General features: G+C 35.8%; 1 protein-coding gene across 1 annotated transcript in view; it reads right to left on the reverse strand.

The window, feature by feature from the left end:
• Positions 1 to 3,293: 3,293 nt before the first annotated feature.
• bbx (bobby sox) overlaps positions 3,294 to 15,467 on the reverse strand; it is a 30,384-nt gene continuing 18,210 nt past the window's right edge. The window contains exons 2-4 of the mRNA XM_068771707.1: positions 9,101 to 9,235; positions 7,272 to 7,353; positions 3,294 to 7,186 (exon numbers count right to left, since the gene is read on the reverse strand). Of these exons, the coding sequence (XP_068627808.1) occupies positions 5,801 to 7,186; positions 7,272 to 7,353; positions 9,101 to 9,225 (1,593 nt within the window). The 5' untranslated portion in view covers positions 9,226 to 9,235 and the 3' untranslated portion in view covers positions 3,294 to 5,800. The remainder of the gene's footprint in view (positions 7,187 to 7,271; positions 7,354 to 9,100; positions 9,236 to 15,467) is intronic.

The raw sequence follows: 15,467 nt of genomic DNA on the forward strand, positions 1-15,467 counted from the left end.
TCTCCGGCGTGTCAAACTGACACTGTCACAATTTAAAAACATTAAAACTGATCACCAGAGACATACTTAATGAACTTGAAAAATATTACAAAAATTAATACGAAAGTTAATACTAATAATAATTTATGTAACATTTGAATTTGAATTTTTTAACAACGGAAGGAATAATAAATTTGAAATGTAGGTTTATATATCAAGATAACTTCATAATTAGTTTTTAAAGATTGTCAAACGCAAACATTTATTAAATTATGAATAAGATAGACACTTTATGTGGTACTATAGCATTATACCAAAGAAATATTGGGTGACTTTGAAGACTAAAGTGGTGTTTCATCGACAAACTCCAAGCCAAAATGATCTTATGTTTGTTTCATTTTTTTTTACGTTAGTAATTTTTAACATAAAATTTTAATAGAATAAGAACTGATGACTAAATTGAAAACCAATCTAAATATAATAAATATTCTATGTAAAAAGTCTACTCGAACTGTTAATCATTAGCAAAAGATTATTACTGAGATACCGTTGCATATTTTGATTTACACTTACTTATATTTATTAGTAAAGACATCTAAATACAGTATAAGAAAATTTTCCATTTAAATATAGATTTTTTTTATTAAACATAGGTAATGCAATCCACATCCACAGTGCGGACGCGTTTTTTTGCTCTTGTTCTGATTTTTGTTTTTAACTGATTCCTGTATAACCTGTGAATTTTGTATAAATTCTTGTTTAGTCTGTGACTTTATTAAAATGTACTATGTTTATGAAAGTTCAGTAATAGCACGTAAATTGTTTTTTGCAATACTTATTTGAAAAAGTGTTCGCGCATCCAGAACTTTGCAATTAATGTTTTAATTTTTCAATCATCTGTACATTTAACATTTTGAAATAAATTTTGTTGAACGGAAGCTATTTCACTAGACGATGTTTTACGTATTTTTCGTGCACATAAGATTCTATTTAGTGCATTGGTGATACTGCTAGTTTTTATAACTGGCCAATTTAAAATTTATATTACATTATAAAAAAATATTAAAATAGAAACGTTTACTAATCATTTGTATAATTAGGTCTTTTATTTTTATAATTTGGCGGCAATTTAAAAATAATGTTTTTTAGTTGTAATTCAACCTCTTTGTTTGTGGTCTTTATCAGCAAAGTAGTCACGATAGATTGCGGTTAGCGTTTACATGCAATACACTTTGCTAAACTAACAATCGAGTATTTGACCATGACTGGTGAGGAATTGGGTCACCTTTTTTATAGTTTTGTGCATGCACCACGCTATTTTGATTTATTTCGGAAAAATAAAACTAAGCCTTTATGGAATATGGTTTCAAGATGTCTAAGAAGCGGTTACGTTCGAAAACGCTTTTACAAAATGCAATGATGCATAGATTATTAAATGGGTTATTTTAAAAAGTAATAATTAATAAATTGATAATCCGTTAATTTTCTGATGGCTTTTATTTTAGTTTATCGTTATAATATCCGTGTGTATCCAACAGGGGCGGCTCAAGCTCGTGAAGCGCCCGTGTGCAATGAAACCCTGGCGCCCCTTGGCCCCCCTCCCCGCAGCTGTAACTATTAACTTTGCCGTCGTAACAAGGTTTTTTCATATTCCAACATGCTATTCTATATGTAGGTATAGCCCACAGTGTGGTATTAGTTACGGTCTTTCTTCTTATGACGGCAGAATAACACCCATTGTTTTTATGCCTGTAGCATATCTCTGTTGCGAAAATAAGCGCCGACCCGAAAGCGATACGTGAAATAAGGTTTATTTCAAGTTGAAACAAAATGTTCGAAAAAGAAGTCGCCCATAGGGCGCTCACGTATGATAGCTGCCGCCACCGCGCTGGCTGGCCGCTTTTGTCATAACATTGTTGTACCATGTTGGTCCAAGACGATGCTCTTAGCTGTCCCAGAGAGCGCCGCGGCGCCCGTATGCATTGCACACCCTGCACTATAGGTTAAGCCTCCTCTGGTACACAAAACGGGAAGTACGAGAGTCTCATAAAAAGGCGGGTGTAATTTTTTTTTTAAAAAGGTTCCCTTGGGGAAGAAAGGGTTTTGTAGGATTTCCAGCCATTAAAATTCTCTCGATCAAAGATAATAAAGACCTAATAAACCAAAACGTTCTACGTTTTTTTTTAAATTTTATAGTGCCTTGTATAGGACTTTATTAGAATTGGATACGATGTTACATGTAAACTTTTTTTGTCTCGTTCAGTCCAATCTTAACATAACAGAACTTTTATTTCCTAATTATTCTTCTCTCTCTACTTCTCTATCTTTTTAGTTCTTCACATTATCTTACATTCTTTATTTGTATATCCTCTCTTTTATAAAGTCTTTGATGACATTGTTTATTATTTATGTTTTACCCTACTTTACGTTTTAGATTTTTTTTATAACATTCTTCACAATTTCGCGACAATATTTCAAAAATACATGGTGATGCATCACTCTTCTCTACAACTCCAATTCGCAATTCGACCTTTCTTTTGCGAACGGGACAGCTGGTTATTGCGTGCACCAAGGTCTGGTCCACCTCAGGGTCACAGATGCATATAAACCTAAGCAGGTACCCCGTGGCTAGAGGACGTTGTTTGGACTAGAATCGTATCCAGCACGATTTTCAGGAGCGCATTGTAGATCGATTTGTCCTCCGGGAAACCTGTTATATTTTAGGCGTTATACAAATCCGTCGTGTCTTACTTACATGATTAAATTGCCGCCTCACCAAATAAAAAAAAAAATCGAAAATGCAACTTTTCAGAAGATCCACCGTCAAATCACTCAACACGTGTTTCAACCCTCCACGGGGCATCTTCAGAAGTTACGTTACACCGATTAGTGCCAAACACAGAGACTGTATTAACGGGCTGGCGGGCGGTGCACTTTGTTGCACGACTACCACTGTATGTACGGAAGTGGCTAAATATTGGTCATTTTCTTACTTAGGATGGACTTCCGCAAAGTTACGCCTGATTCCATTAAAGGATATTACTTAATCGCCACACTTAGCAGGTGGATTGGTCGTCGCAGTGTTGTATTATGGTATGCAGAGGACGCTGCTGTCCATCCCAATAAATCCTGTTCATGAGAAATCCTATATAATTAAGGCACAGTGTGAATTATATAACATTATATCGCAGGAATCGAACGCGCGACCAACGATCGCTTACATACCACTACAATGAAAACACCTACTTACCTTTTTGTAACACGGAAAGTACATACGTGGGGATAAATACGGAATAAAAACAACAAAATTGTTAATATGAATAAACTTTATTACTACAATAAAAGATATAGATTGACCTACGCTCGTATTTAAAACAAAACATTCAACAAAACACTTTGGAGCCAACGTAACACTTTGGTTGTCGACTTATTATGCCCTAATTAACGAATTGAAGACCAGTGTTTCTCAAACTAAATAATCGTCCCGTATATTTATATACTTTTTGCAAACAACATCAATGTTAAATAAATTATCCTTTTTCAAGTTTTAGAAACAACATTACATCTTAAAAGAAATATTAAATTGAAACCTAATTTTGATTTAATGACAAACGCATCTAAAACACGATTACAATAAACAAACATTTCCATCTCCTTAACATTAACAAAATGGAGAAATAATTTAAAACATTCAACGAAGGTAACTTTGATATTGTTTGCGACATCAATATTCGTAAACAAAATATCGCAATCGTTCTTGTGTTGAGTTCTTACCGGCACATGATTGAACAAAGCGAACATTATAAACATTAACAAAAACATATATACTTTGACAACACAAAATCGTTTGCGATTTAAAAAAAAATAAAAAAAATATTGACAATAAATCGATACCATTACAGCCCGTTGCTAAATAGGAAACTAATGCAACGGTTGGTTTTAAAATAATACAGATCTTCCAGCACCATATATTTCAGTAAATCGCCATCATTAATATTTCAATATAAGCTCCTAGCTTTCATATTAAATTTCCATAGAAATTATTTTTGGCAAAAACGCCCCATTTTATATCAAAAACTTGACAAATTTACCAACCCTTTCGCGCTTACTGGCCCCCTTTTTTATATATAGTCTTATTACTAATTTACCGATAACAATATAGTTTCAAAGAGAATTTTAGTAAGCTATTCTGGTAATCTACAAGGATTTCCTTCTCATAGAAGCTCATTATAAATCTCAAAACGAGGAACTTCAGAAAGCTCTCTTTCTTTAAAATTAATATATAAAATTTGGAAAAAAAATAACGAAACATTTCGAAAATTAAATCAACAAAAATACGAATATAAAACGTGATATTTGTCAATCACAATGTTTACGCGGTTATTAAAATATATTTATATAATATACTATGTATATATCACTTATATATTACATATACTATGAGTCTACAGCCTAGCTTCTCTACATTAAATACATTTGGTCTTTGGATGAGCATGTCATTTTATGGCGCATGTAATGTTTATTTTAAATAACACAAGTGCACTTTTCAGAATTTATTACTTGATTATTTTATTACAATACTATTCTAGACTAGACCTGCAACGAAAACATCGCACCATCAACCTTCTGTATTAAAACACGGGAGAGAGGGTAATCACAGAAGCTCCTAAATAACTCCATCACAAAAATAAATAAAAAAATTATAATAATAAAACGTAAAAACATTTGAGAAACACTGTTCTGGGACGAACTAGTAACTATACTAAAGCCTAAACACTGTAAAAAAATACGTTAAAAATAGAAACGATGCAATGATTTACTTATTAGAGAAATTAGTTAGTTTTTTTTCGATAATTTCAGGTACCGAATTGGGACAAGTTTTACGTAGTGGACGAAAATAAAATAGTTTTTTTTTTATATTCTCCTTCTCTTTAAATATTTATAAGTTCAACGAGCAATAGATTTGTGTGTTACAAGCTAAACGATGAAAGATTTCAACGTTGGCATATATCTTTATCACAATGGACAGCGGGATTCCCGCAAACTGTTTCGATTTGAAAATTCAGTACATGCGTATATTTTAATCTTTCTTACGTAATAATATCATTAACGATACATAATTTATAAACGCTAACGTATAATTTAAACACCGACTCTATTTTGTGATCAAAACCACGTACCTGTACAAAGTGCCTTAAGTAAAAATTATAAATTTGCAAACATGCATATAATCTATACAACAACAAATAAAAACATCACCATAAAAATGCAACACAGTCTATGCACTTGGTGTCATAATTCTGGAACACTAAATTATTAAGGCGATGTTTTAACCTAAGTTAAACGTAATGAGGTTTATGTTTTTACAATGACTTATTTTTGGCATTTTTTTTTTAAATACATTTTGTGATGCGTGACATGAATACAGCGCGATCCAATAACAGATTTAGTTAATTGACGTCATGGATCACCGCGTGTATTTTAGACATTTCGACGAATTTACTTGCAAAATAGATTATGCTCTTTAATTCCTGTGACGATGTTTAGTACTTTATTTTATTCTATCACCCATAGATTTGTTTTAAAACTAGAGAAGCGGAATATCGCAGCCTACACGAACTCAATCCAAGTATACATACATCATCTCTATCTCCTATATAAATAAAATCTATCTCTAGTTTATAAAAACTACAATTAAAACGTGTACAATAATATTAATTTTTTTTATGCGTATGTAAAAGTAGATCTATATATAAATATTATTTGATTATGTAGTAAATAATTTTTGGAATATCTTTTTAAGGCTAGTTGTGTAGGTATTTCATACCGTGGAAGCGTTGTCCGTCGCGATGGCGCTAGTGTCTTCTATTTTGGACGTGTTAGCTGCGACCTCGGCGAGCGTGGCCAAGGCCAGGAGGTCCGCGCTGCTGTGCTGAGTCGGGCTGCAGATGTCCATGTTATGGATGACGGTGCACGGCGCCTCGGTGGCTATCTTGATCTCCGGACTCGTTTTCGCTCCATTCATATCGCTCGACACCATGCTGTTGATCTCAAGCCGCGTGATCGATATCTTCCTCGGCTTCCGCTTCTGGCTGCCGATGACATTCTCCCGCCATCGCTCCGCCATCTCCCGCCTCTCGTCCAACAGCGGCCGCGGCACCGAGTTGATGATCTGCGAAGTCTCCAGCGCCTTCGGTTTCAAGTTAATCGTCTTCTTCTTACGTTTGTTCTCACGTTTCTTTTGTTGGAACTTCTCTAAACTAAGGGAGGGTAGGGCTCTTATTTTAGCATCTAAATCGAAGTCGGCAGCCTTAAAAGTTTTGCTACCATTATTGTCTTGTTCGGAGTCGGGCGTTTCGACTTTCACTTCGCTCTTCACGATAACTTCGTTGATAAAATTCTGTTTCGTATCTTCGATGAAGGAATCCTCTTGCAAATTACCAGGATCCCAGCTACAGGACGCGCTGTAGCCGTCGTCTGATATTTTGTCGGGATAATCTCTTCTCTGTCTCTTATTCACTATCAGTCCCCCAACCGCCATGAACTCCTGGTATCTCTTCCCCTTGCATGTCCTTCCGGATTTGGATTTCTCGTCGTCCGACCAGTTTCTTTGATACCCGTCTTCGGTAGAGTACCTTTTATCGACTATTTGGTCGATGACGTCCTGATTCGTGAACTGGTCACTTGCCACTGCGTAACGGTATATATGACTTTTGTCTTCGAACTCCTCCTCAAATATCCTGGTAGTTTCGGTCAGGGCGTTTTGCAGTTCGCGAATATTGTCGTCCCTGTTGCCTTTCACCCGGTCCAGTATGTTATGAGATCGGTTTTCTATTGGGGTTGAGATCGAACTAAACTTAAAGGAAGGAGGTGAGTAATAGGGGTTTGGGGTTTGTATTTCAGTCTTTGTGGCTAGGAGGCTACTTAGGCCTCCCATTTGGGCTTCGTCGGCCAGTTTGCCGGGTGTGAACATCGACAATTGTTTTGCGTCAGGGTCGAAAACATTGTCGTTCGGTTTCTTGTTCAGATCGACTTTAGTAGAGTTGTTGTTTGTCTTTTCGTATTCTGGGTCTTGGTATTCGTTGGTGGGAGATCCGCTGAGCTTCTCGCACGTCTCTCTGGGCCTCGAAGACAAAGTTCTTAGAGGAGGGGCGGGCAGCTTGTACCATTTGAAGTCAGGGTTAGCGCTGAAGAATGCGTCTTTATACTACAAACAAAAAAAATAACAGTTAGTCTAAAAGCGTTATTTATGGTTGTGAGACATTTGTCGTAAAATATGCGCATTTTTTTACCTGTTTAGCAAGACTGGTGTAGCAAGCTTTCTCTTCTTTCTCCAAATTGGCCCACCACTCGCCGAGTATCTTAGTTATGGATCTGTATTCAAACGAACATTATTTACAAATGTTTAGAGTCATACTATAGGATTTTTTTATAGAAAGGACTGCGGAGAAAAAGAGGACAATAAAACTGCGAATTAGAAGCTGGAAACTTGGACATCGGAGGAAGTTACAAATGGCCTTTTATATTGGAAGGGCTTTTGAAATGGTAACTTTTAATATAAAAAAAGCAAGAGAGTGGTAACCTATCCCTGATTTGAAAAGAGCTTGGTGCTCACTTAAATATCCTTAATTCAGTTTTGTAAAGTTCTTAAGTTCTTTAATGTTACTCGAGTAGGTATTATAATTTATTTATTTATAAATAGTACCAGAATATGAATAAAATAATTACAGTGTTTAGCTTATTATGTTTTTTTTTTTAAATACAACTTACTATAATATCATAATGTTATTTATTATTTCTGTAAACAATGATTTTTGTACAGTGTACCATACATTAATTGACGGCAAATAGGCTAAACATTGATTATTTTAAAGGTTTTACATCTCTACAAATTACAAGACATAGCAAGATCTTTATTTACGCTTTCACTATTCGCGGATAAAAGAAATGCGACAAAAAATCTTTATTCGCGTATTCTTATAAGAACATACATAATAGTAAAATGATTCCAATAGGTATCCAACCCAAAATCCTTTGTAGATGCCGTCAAATGGACCAACAAACGCAGCCCATATAAGGGGCTTCAACAAGCACAAAACTTGACATTTAATTTGAAAAATCTTAATGAAGGTTTAAGAATGCCAAATGTGCTTTGCGATTTCTTTATGAACATTGATCGTCTATGGAATGAAGTTATATTTTTAAGACGCACATTGCTAATGCGACTGAGTATCAGTCTGAATTGTGCTTTTAAAAACTGCAAGAGAAAATTACAAAATTTTTCAAACCATTGTTTTAACCTTAATTTTTTTTTATATATATAGAAAAGGACTAATACATAGCTACTTCCGCTATGTAGCAGTAGTCGTGTAATAAAGTGCACTGCCCGCCAGCCTGCTGATAAATGCGCGTGCGGCAAACAATGCGAATTACACAACTACCACCGTTAAATCACTCAACGCGAGTTTCACCCCTCCACGGGGGATCCCCAGGAGTAATGTTACTCCGTTTAGTGCCAAATACCGAGTCATGATGGACTTCCGCAAAGTAACGCCTGAATCTATTAGATAATTAAGATATATCTTTTATTTCATTCTGATCACCATTTCGTATTCAATATTTCTGTATTCAGGTCATATTTATGGAACATATGCCCCACGAAGAGCTTTTATTCTGTTAAATATTTATATCTCAAAAATGAATTTATTATATGAAGGTTATATCGAATTATATATAAGGTAAGTGAAGTCTACCTATTTACAATAAAATGGTTAAGAACTATTTACTATATCTATCATTATTTATCTGTCAATTCATTTTTTTTTTCTCCTTCTGTCTCTTTATTCTTGAGGTTAGTGCGATCCAAATCAACTTGATGTTTTTATTTAGAGTTATATTACATTACATATATATGTATGTTTGTATATATATCTGTTTTGTATATGTTAAGTATCCATTATTTATACTTTTTCCTTTTACGTACTATGTTTGTCTGTAAGAGATTGCCTAGTGTGATAAGACCACCCATTGTACTTTTTACTTTATTATGAAGCTATTTAAATGTATCTGTGTGCAATAAAGAATATTAAATTGAATCAAAAAGTAAGTGAAGGTATCTCGCCTGTTTTCAAGATTGGGATATTTGTCGCGTACGACGCTCCTGTGTCTCTTGCAGAAGATCAGGAAGGCGTTCATGGGACGCCGCGCGTGGTGTGCCGGCTCCCCATCCGCGTCCTGTTCGTGCATTGTCCACTATCTGAAACCAAGACACAAAGACATCACTACTGTGTTTCTATATCTCGTCCAAAATACCGCAATGTCTGAAGACGAAGGTCGTTTACGATTGACCTTATATGTCTCAAGGTTATTATAGACAGCAACAGAGGTAAACTGTTAATTTTTAAACAACCTGGAAACTCCCCAAGTTTTAGTTCATAAAAATAATAATCATTATTTCGTCCCCGTGCGTGTCTAAAAAGTGACGCCAATTACTTGTGGTACGATATCACAAGCGCTAATCAACAATTAGACTTTTAGCGTTCAATAAACGGTATTTGAAAATATATCTGGACAGTATAGATTCTAAAAAAAAAGATGTTTTTAAATTTGGAACAAAGTTATACAACTCGTTTAAATATTTAAACAACTGATGTCCTTTCTGACATTCGGCGTATAGTTTCAGAACTTAACCTATCGTATTTACAATCTAAGAGTGTAAAAGTCAAAAATAGTAAATAATGTCTTAGATCTATAAAAATTGTTTTATTTTGTTATTTTCCATATAAACTTTACTAAAAATTAAGGCGGTAAAAGTTTATTTGACATTGACATTTATTTGTAACAGCGACATCTTGTTAGCATCGCACGAAACGCGTGACCTTTTAAATATCGTTAGACATTTGTGCAAATATTTCGCCACATTTTACAAAAAAAAATACATTAGTTTTGTCTGCGTTCAATTTAAAGTTAATAAATCATTAATTTTTATGAATGCTACTAACTGATCCCGCAAACGTTGTTTTGCAAAAAAAAAATATTTTTAATTTTCAATTTAAAAATAAGGGTTGATCGTAGAGGGGTGATAATTTAGGGTTGTATGTATTTTTGTATGTTGTATTATAAAAAAATAAAAACAAAAAATTTCGTCAAAAAAATAAAAAAAAAATTTTAAGGGTAAACAACCCTTATCACTTAGGGGTATGAAAAATAGATAGGAGCCGATTCTCAGACCTACTAAATACGCATATAAAATTTGGTAAAAATCGGTCAAGCCGTTTCAGAGGAGTTCAAGTTCGAACACCGTGACACAATAATTTTATATATGAATGCTATATACATATAAGTTTGTTGCAAGTACAATTCGGTAGAACTTGTCATCAATTACTTCAATACACTTAAAACTTGAGGTGCTAGTGAATTCGTCCGCTTAAAATTAGCTTAAGTCATTTAGTTTACTTCGTTTACTTTTTCTAAATTAAAGTAGTCTAAGTTTCTCTTTATCACACCAGCTACCTGCCAGTATCGTCGCTCAAGTCTATGAGTGATATACCATAACCGCCACGCTTGGTGAACGGGTTGGTGATCTCAATGTAGTATTATGGTACGCAGAGGAAGCTGTTGCACATCCTCTGGAAACTTCTTTATGAGCAGAGGCAATCCTGTATAATTGATGTGCAAAGTGTGAATTATACAAGATTGTATCCCGGGAACTAAACCCGCGACCTATATCTGTAGTCTTTACCGCTGAGCTAGCACTGTCAGTATAAGTCCCATTAAAATCGGTTCAGTGAATTTAAAGTTTATCGGGAAGAAAAAAAAAACTTATACAAATTCAAATCGTAAAAAAGGGTTATTTCAATATTACAAACAGACAATTCGAATTTATTTATTTGTATACATATAATCTAGCCTATTGTTTCTAAAGATGTTAATGCTGTTAGCCCTAAGGCTTTTACAGCTTCATCGGTACTGAGTTCACGGAGCGGAAGGGTCCGTGAACTAGATTTTAAACTAGAAACTAAAAGCTGGTGGGGCGCCTACCAGTTGCACGGGGACGCTCGCACGTTATTAAGGCTCTTCGCGGTAGAGCTTTGACGGGGTGTGTTGCTGGAGTGTGCTTGCGGGTTAGGACGGCAGCGTGGACCACAGGCGAGCTAAAGAGGGATCCGGATCCAACCACGGTTCGCCCACGCTGTTCTCGGTTTGTGAGCGCGCGGCCGCTCACTAAAAGCGAGTGTTGTGGCGTGGTGGGTGATGTTTTTTTATGTAAAACGCGACGACCTGTGTAAAGTGTTGCAGGTGCATTGGTTGCTGATGATGCAGAGTGGTTTGCGCTTGCAGTGTTGCGAATGTCTACAGAGGGTGCGGTGTGGCGAGTGTTCTGTGGAAACACTCTGATGGGCGTGACGATAACGTCTTTAGGACATCACTTGGTGTTTACTGAGGTGCAGGGGGAGTAGCGTTAGGCGGTAGCTATTAGTAAGTTTTTGAGCAAGCCAGAAAGAATCCTTCCAAGGGATGGACCGGTCGGAGTGAGGGATAATCTAACCACGTTGTAGGCCATGTATACGATAAACTCGTGTAATTTTTTTTGTGTCAATACCTAACATAGGTCAGGAACGTGGTCTTTCATTTTGAGCCCCGTTGGAAAGGTCATTGATTCAATGAGCCATGAAGGAGGATAGCCCGGTATTAGTTCTAGAGTAGGGATTATAGACCAGCAAACACAGCTGAAACACACAAGGTGGACAGATGACCTTGTCAGGGTCGGAAGACGTCAGGTCACTTCTAAATGACCCTCATGGAAGTCTGTGACACGACCTAAGGTTAAAATGTTAAATGAATCAAGATGGAAAAGTACAATAAAAGTGGCGTTTCAATCTACATGCATTTTTCTTATCGATCTTTGCCGATAACGCCTACAGACTTCACATATTTTATCACGGGTTACTGTTACCCTATACTTCAGAATCTAATACTTTTTATTAACTTTTAACAAACTAGCTGAGGATAATATTAAACTCAACTAGTCTAGACATTATTACGTCATCGTCCGTCGCGAAACGAACAGGGGAATCCCACGCTACAGCGCTTAATATTTACGTCGGGCGTAAGAGAGTGCTATATAATACTTCTCGTTTTTTGATTGGCTGACGGTTTTTATTGCCACTCTGTGTTTGGCACTAATCGGTGTAACATAACTCCTGAAGATGCCCCGTGGAGGGGTGAAACACGTGTTGAGTAATTTGGCGGTGGCGGTTGTATGATTCGCATTGTTTCCCGCATACGCATTTATCAGCGGGCTGGCGGGCGGTGCACTTTGTTGCACGACTACCACTGCATTTGTGGCTAAATATTGGTCCTCTTCTTACTAATAATTTTATATCTTATCATTATGTTTTTATTTTAATTTTTGAAGCCCATATTTTTGGACATAATAAACCATTTATTATATGACTGCCAAATAGCATTCACCTATAAGCAGTTGTATGTTATACTTAAAGAAAATCAGCAGTTTTTTTGCCTAGGACGACTGTTGAAAAATCTAGATTTATTATTTCTACATAACTCAATGTTACATGTCACCGACCCCACAACATTATCGGTTATTATCGTGTCGAAATACATCTGTAGTGCAAAGAAATAACATGACTACACTGATAAGCAGCTATAGTCGTTTATATTTACGATTTTTCTTTGTCCGTCGTTATCGATTCGCGAGATGATTTTATAAATAAAATTATAAACAACTTCGTATATAATGGTAGTTAATAACATATGACGACATTGTTTTAGAACGTATTTGTCAAATGAGCTATACATTCACCCCTTTAAACCTTTTAGTGTCTATATCCAATCATCCTGTATAAATTTATAATCCTCAAATATATTTTTTTTCTATTCAAATGCGACTGGCCAATAACTTACTATACAAAATCTGCAGACAGACAGTAAACAATAATTTAATATGTAGTTATCTGAATTTCGGGAAATATTCTTGTAGAGTGACTTGTGTGAAATGCAGGTGTGCGGCAGAGGTGCCTTCTGTTATCTCTTCTTTTCCTTCTCGTTCTGGATGGCATCATGAACACCACCATCAACGGCAAACGCAGTGGCACAGAGTGGGAATTGTCCAATGTCTTGGATACTGGCTTGAGAAAGTCTTCAATGTAGATCTCTGGAAACGCTGAGGTGAGGTGCCGATCGACCAGCAGATCAAATGCCGCAAGTAGAACTGAATAGGCCACACGCTCCAAAGGGACCCAGATCGCATACCGAGGCAAGCCCTAGAATGGAATCCTCAAGGAAAGCGGAGAAATGGCTGTCCAAAGTAAACCTAGCGGCAGACGATCACTGCAGAAGTGAAGGCAGCTGGAATGACGTGGAGTGAAGTAAAGCGCGAGGCTCAAGACCGCTCGGGATGGCGACGTACTGTGGACGCCCTCTGCCCCATCTTGGGGACATAGGAATAAATGATAAAATAATGTATTCGAAGGATGTACCATTAATTGGTATAAAATGAGCTATACATCGACTCCTTTTATGTATTAATATCACCCTGTATAGTTGTAGTAAAAAGTAAAATGATTCTATAATGACTGATTAAAAACGGGTCTAAAGCATGGTTGCACAGACTTGTTAAGACTAGAAGCCACTCGGGCAAATCATGAACTGATGGCGGGCCGGCCGTCAGAAGTATAGGTAATTAAATTTTTCGGTTTTATTCTGGAATAGAATTCAATATTTTTCGAATGTACGAGAGTATTATTTTTGCTGCGCGATCTGTGCATCCATGGTCTAAAAGCTTCAATATTTCTTACAAATGATATATATTCATATAACCAATAATAATATGTTACATTAGCCGAATTGGTTGAGCCGCTCTGTTTTATGATTCTTATTATTGGCGACATCACGATCCCATATCTTATTTTTGGGACAGAGACATATTTTTAATTTTTTTTTTTATTTTCACCCTCTCTCTCATCATTCATAATTTCTTTAATTTTTTCCTCGTCCTTTTCTTTACATTATCTTTCACTCTCGTTTCATATTTACACATTGAGTTTATGCTTCATATTTTATCCTTCATCATATTTTCCGTAATTTTACATTTGCGCCTTTAATTTGTTTCTTCATCCAATTTCCCATTAGTAATAAACTTTTTTATACATTACAAGCTTATGTAGTTTTATTAGCAAAGATTATAAATTTATGTTATTTATACAACCTAACAGGTTAGGTTTGATAAAGTATTTTTCGAACAAGGCAACGGAAACACCGACCGCGGCCGCACTGCGCCGTGGGCCAGTTCATGGGCCGCGACCACGCTCACTGTCCCGCTACACGCGTTTTCACTTTCGCGGGCCGTTGCCCCTCGGCTCAACCTTGGCACACTGTTTTTTGGGTCAAGGTCTCAAACTGTAAAGTGCTAATTTTGAATTCGTACAACATAAATTATACTTGGTAATTGGACTTTTATAATCTGTTTGTAATATTAAAATAACAGCTTTTTATAGCTTACTAGCTGATGCCGCAAACGTTGTTTTGCAAAAAAAATTAAAGTTTTTAATTAACAAATGTAAGATAAGGGTTGATCGTAGAGAGGTGAAAATTTAGGTTTGTATGTATTTTTGTATGTTGTATCATAAAAAAATAAAAACAAAAAATTTCGTCAAAAAAATAAAAAACAAAATTTTAAGGGTGAACAACCCTTATCACTTAGGGGTATGAAAAATAGATAGTAGCCGATTCACAGACCTACTAAATACGCATATAAAATTTGGTAAAAATCGGTCAAGCCGTTTCAGAGGAGTTCAAGTTCGAACACCATGACACGAGAATCATATATATATATATATATATATATATATATATATATGACTTTTTAAAGTTTGGGTCGCATACGCTTCACGAGGCCTGAATGGAAAATCTTCAAAATTTACCGCGCCACGGAACGTGTTAACAAACAAACGAAATTCAAAGCTACATACAGCACACCTGTGAAGTTTATTTCGGTTCGCATTATTTGTCCTCGTGTTGCAAATCACCGTCAATCACAAAAAAGGCGATAATGTTTCACGCGCGACTTGCCAACTGAATCTTTATGTTTTCGATGTAAAAAACAATTGTTTTTTCGAACGAAATTAACGACAAAGAGTTTTGTAATGATCACTGTAAGTACTGCAAATACATTTTAAGATCACACTTCACTGTCTACACATGTAACACGTATGTTACATTTAAATGTTTTTACTTCTGGAACACAAGTCCATAGAGACAGTGTACTGAATTTTTTTCGAGGCCTCTTGTTTCTCTATCTCTTATACTATCACAGAGACCTGTATTTCTAAAAGAATTTTCTTTGTTAATTTTGAATTCTTCCTCTCTTATCTATTCGAATCTCTTCCGCACTCTCTTCTTGCATTCTTATTAATCCGTTTAACTCTTGCGGCTTTTATTTACATTTCATTCTTTCATCGCCTCCT

The sequence above is a fragment of the Battus philenor genome, unplaced genomic scaffold (genome assembly GCF_028537555.1).
Source record: "Battus philenor isolate CCGP_79_NKW_IND1 unplaced genomic scaffold, ilBatPhil1.0.hap1 SCAF_11, whole genome shotgun sequence".
NCBI lineage: Eukaryota > Metazoa > Arthropoda > Insecta > Lepidoptera > Papilionidae > Battus > Battus philenor.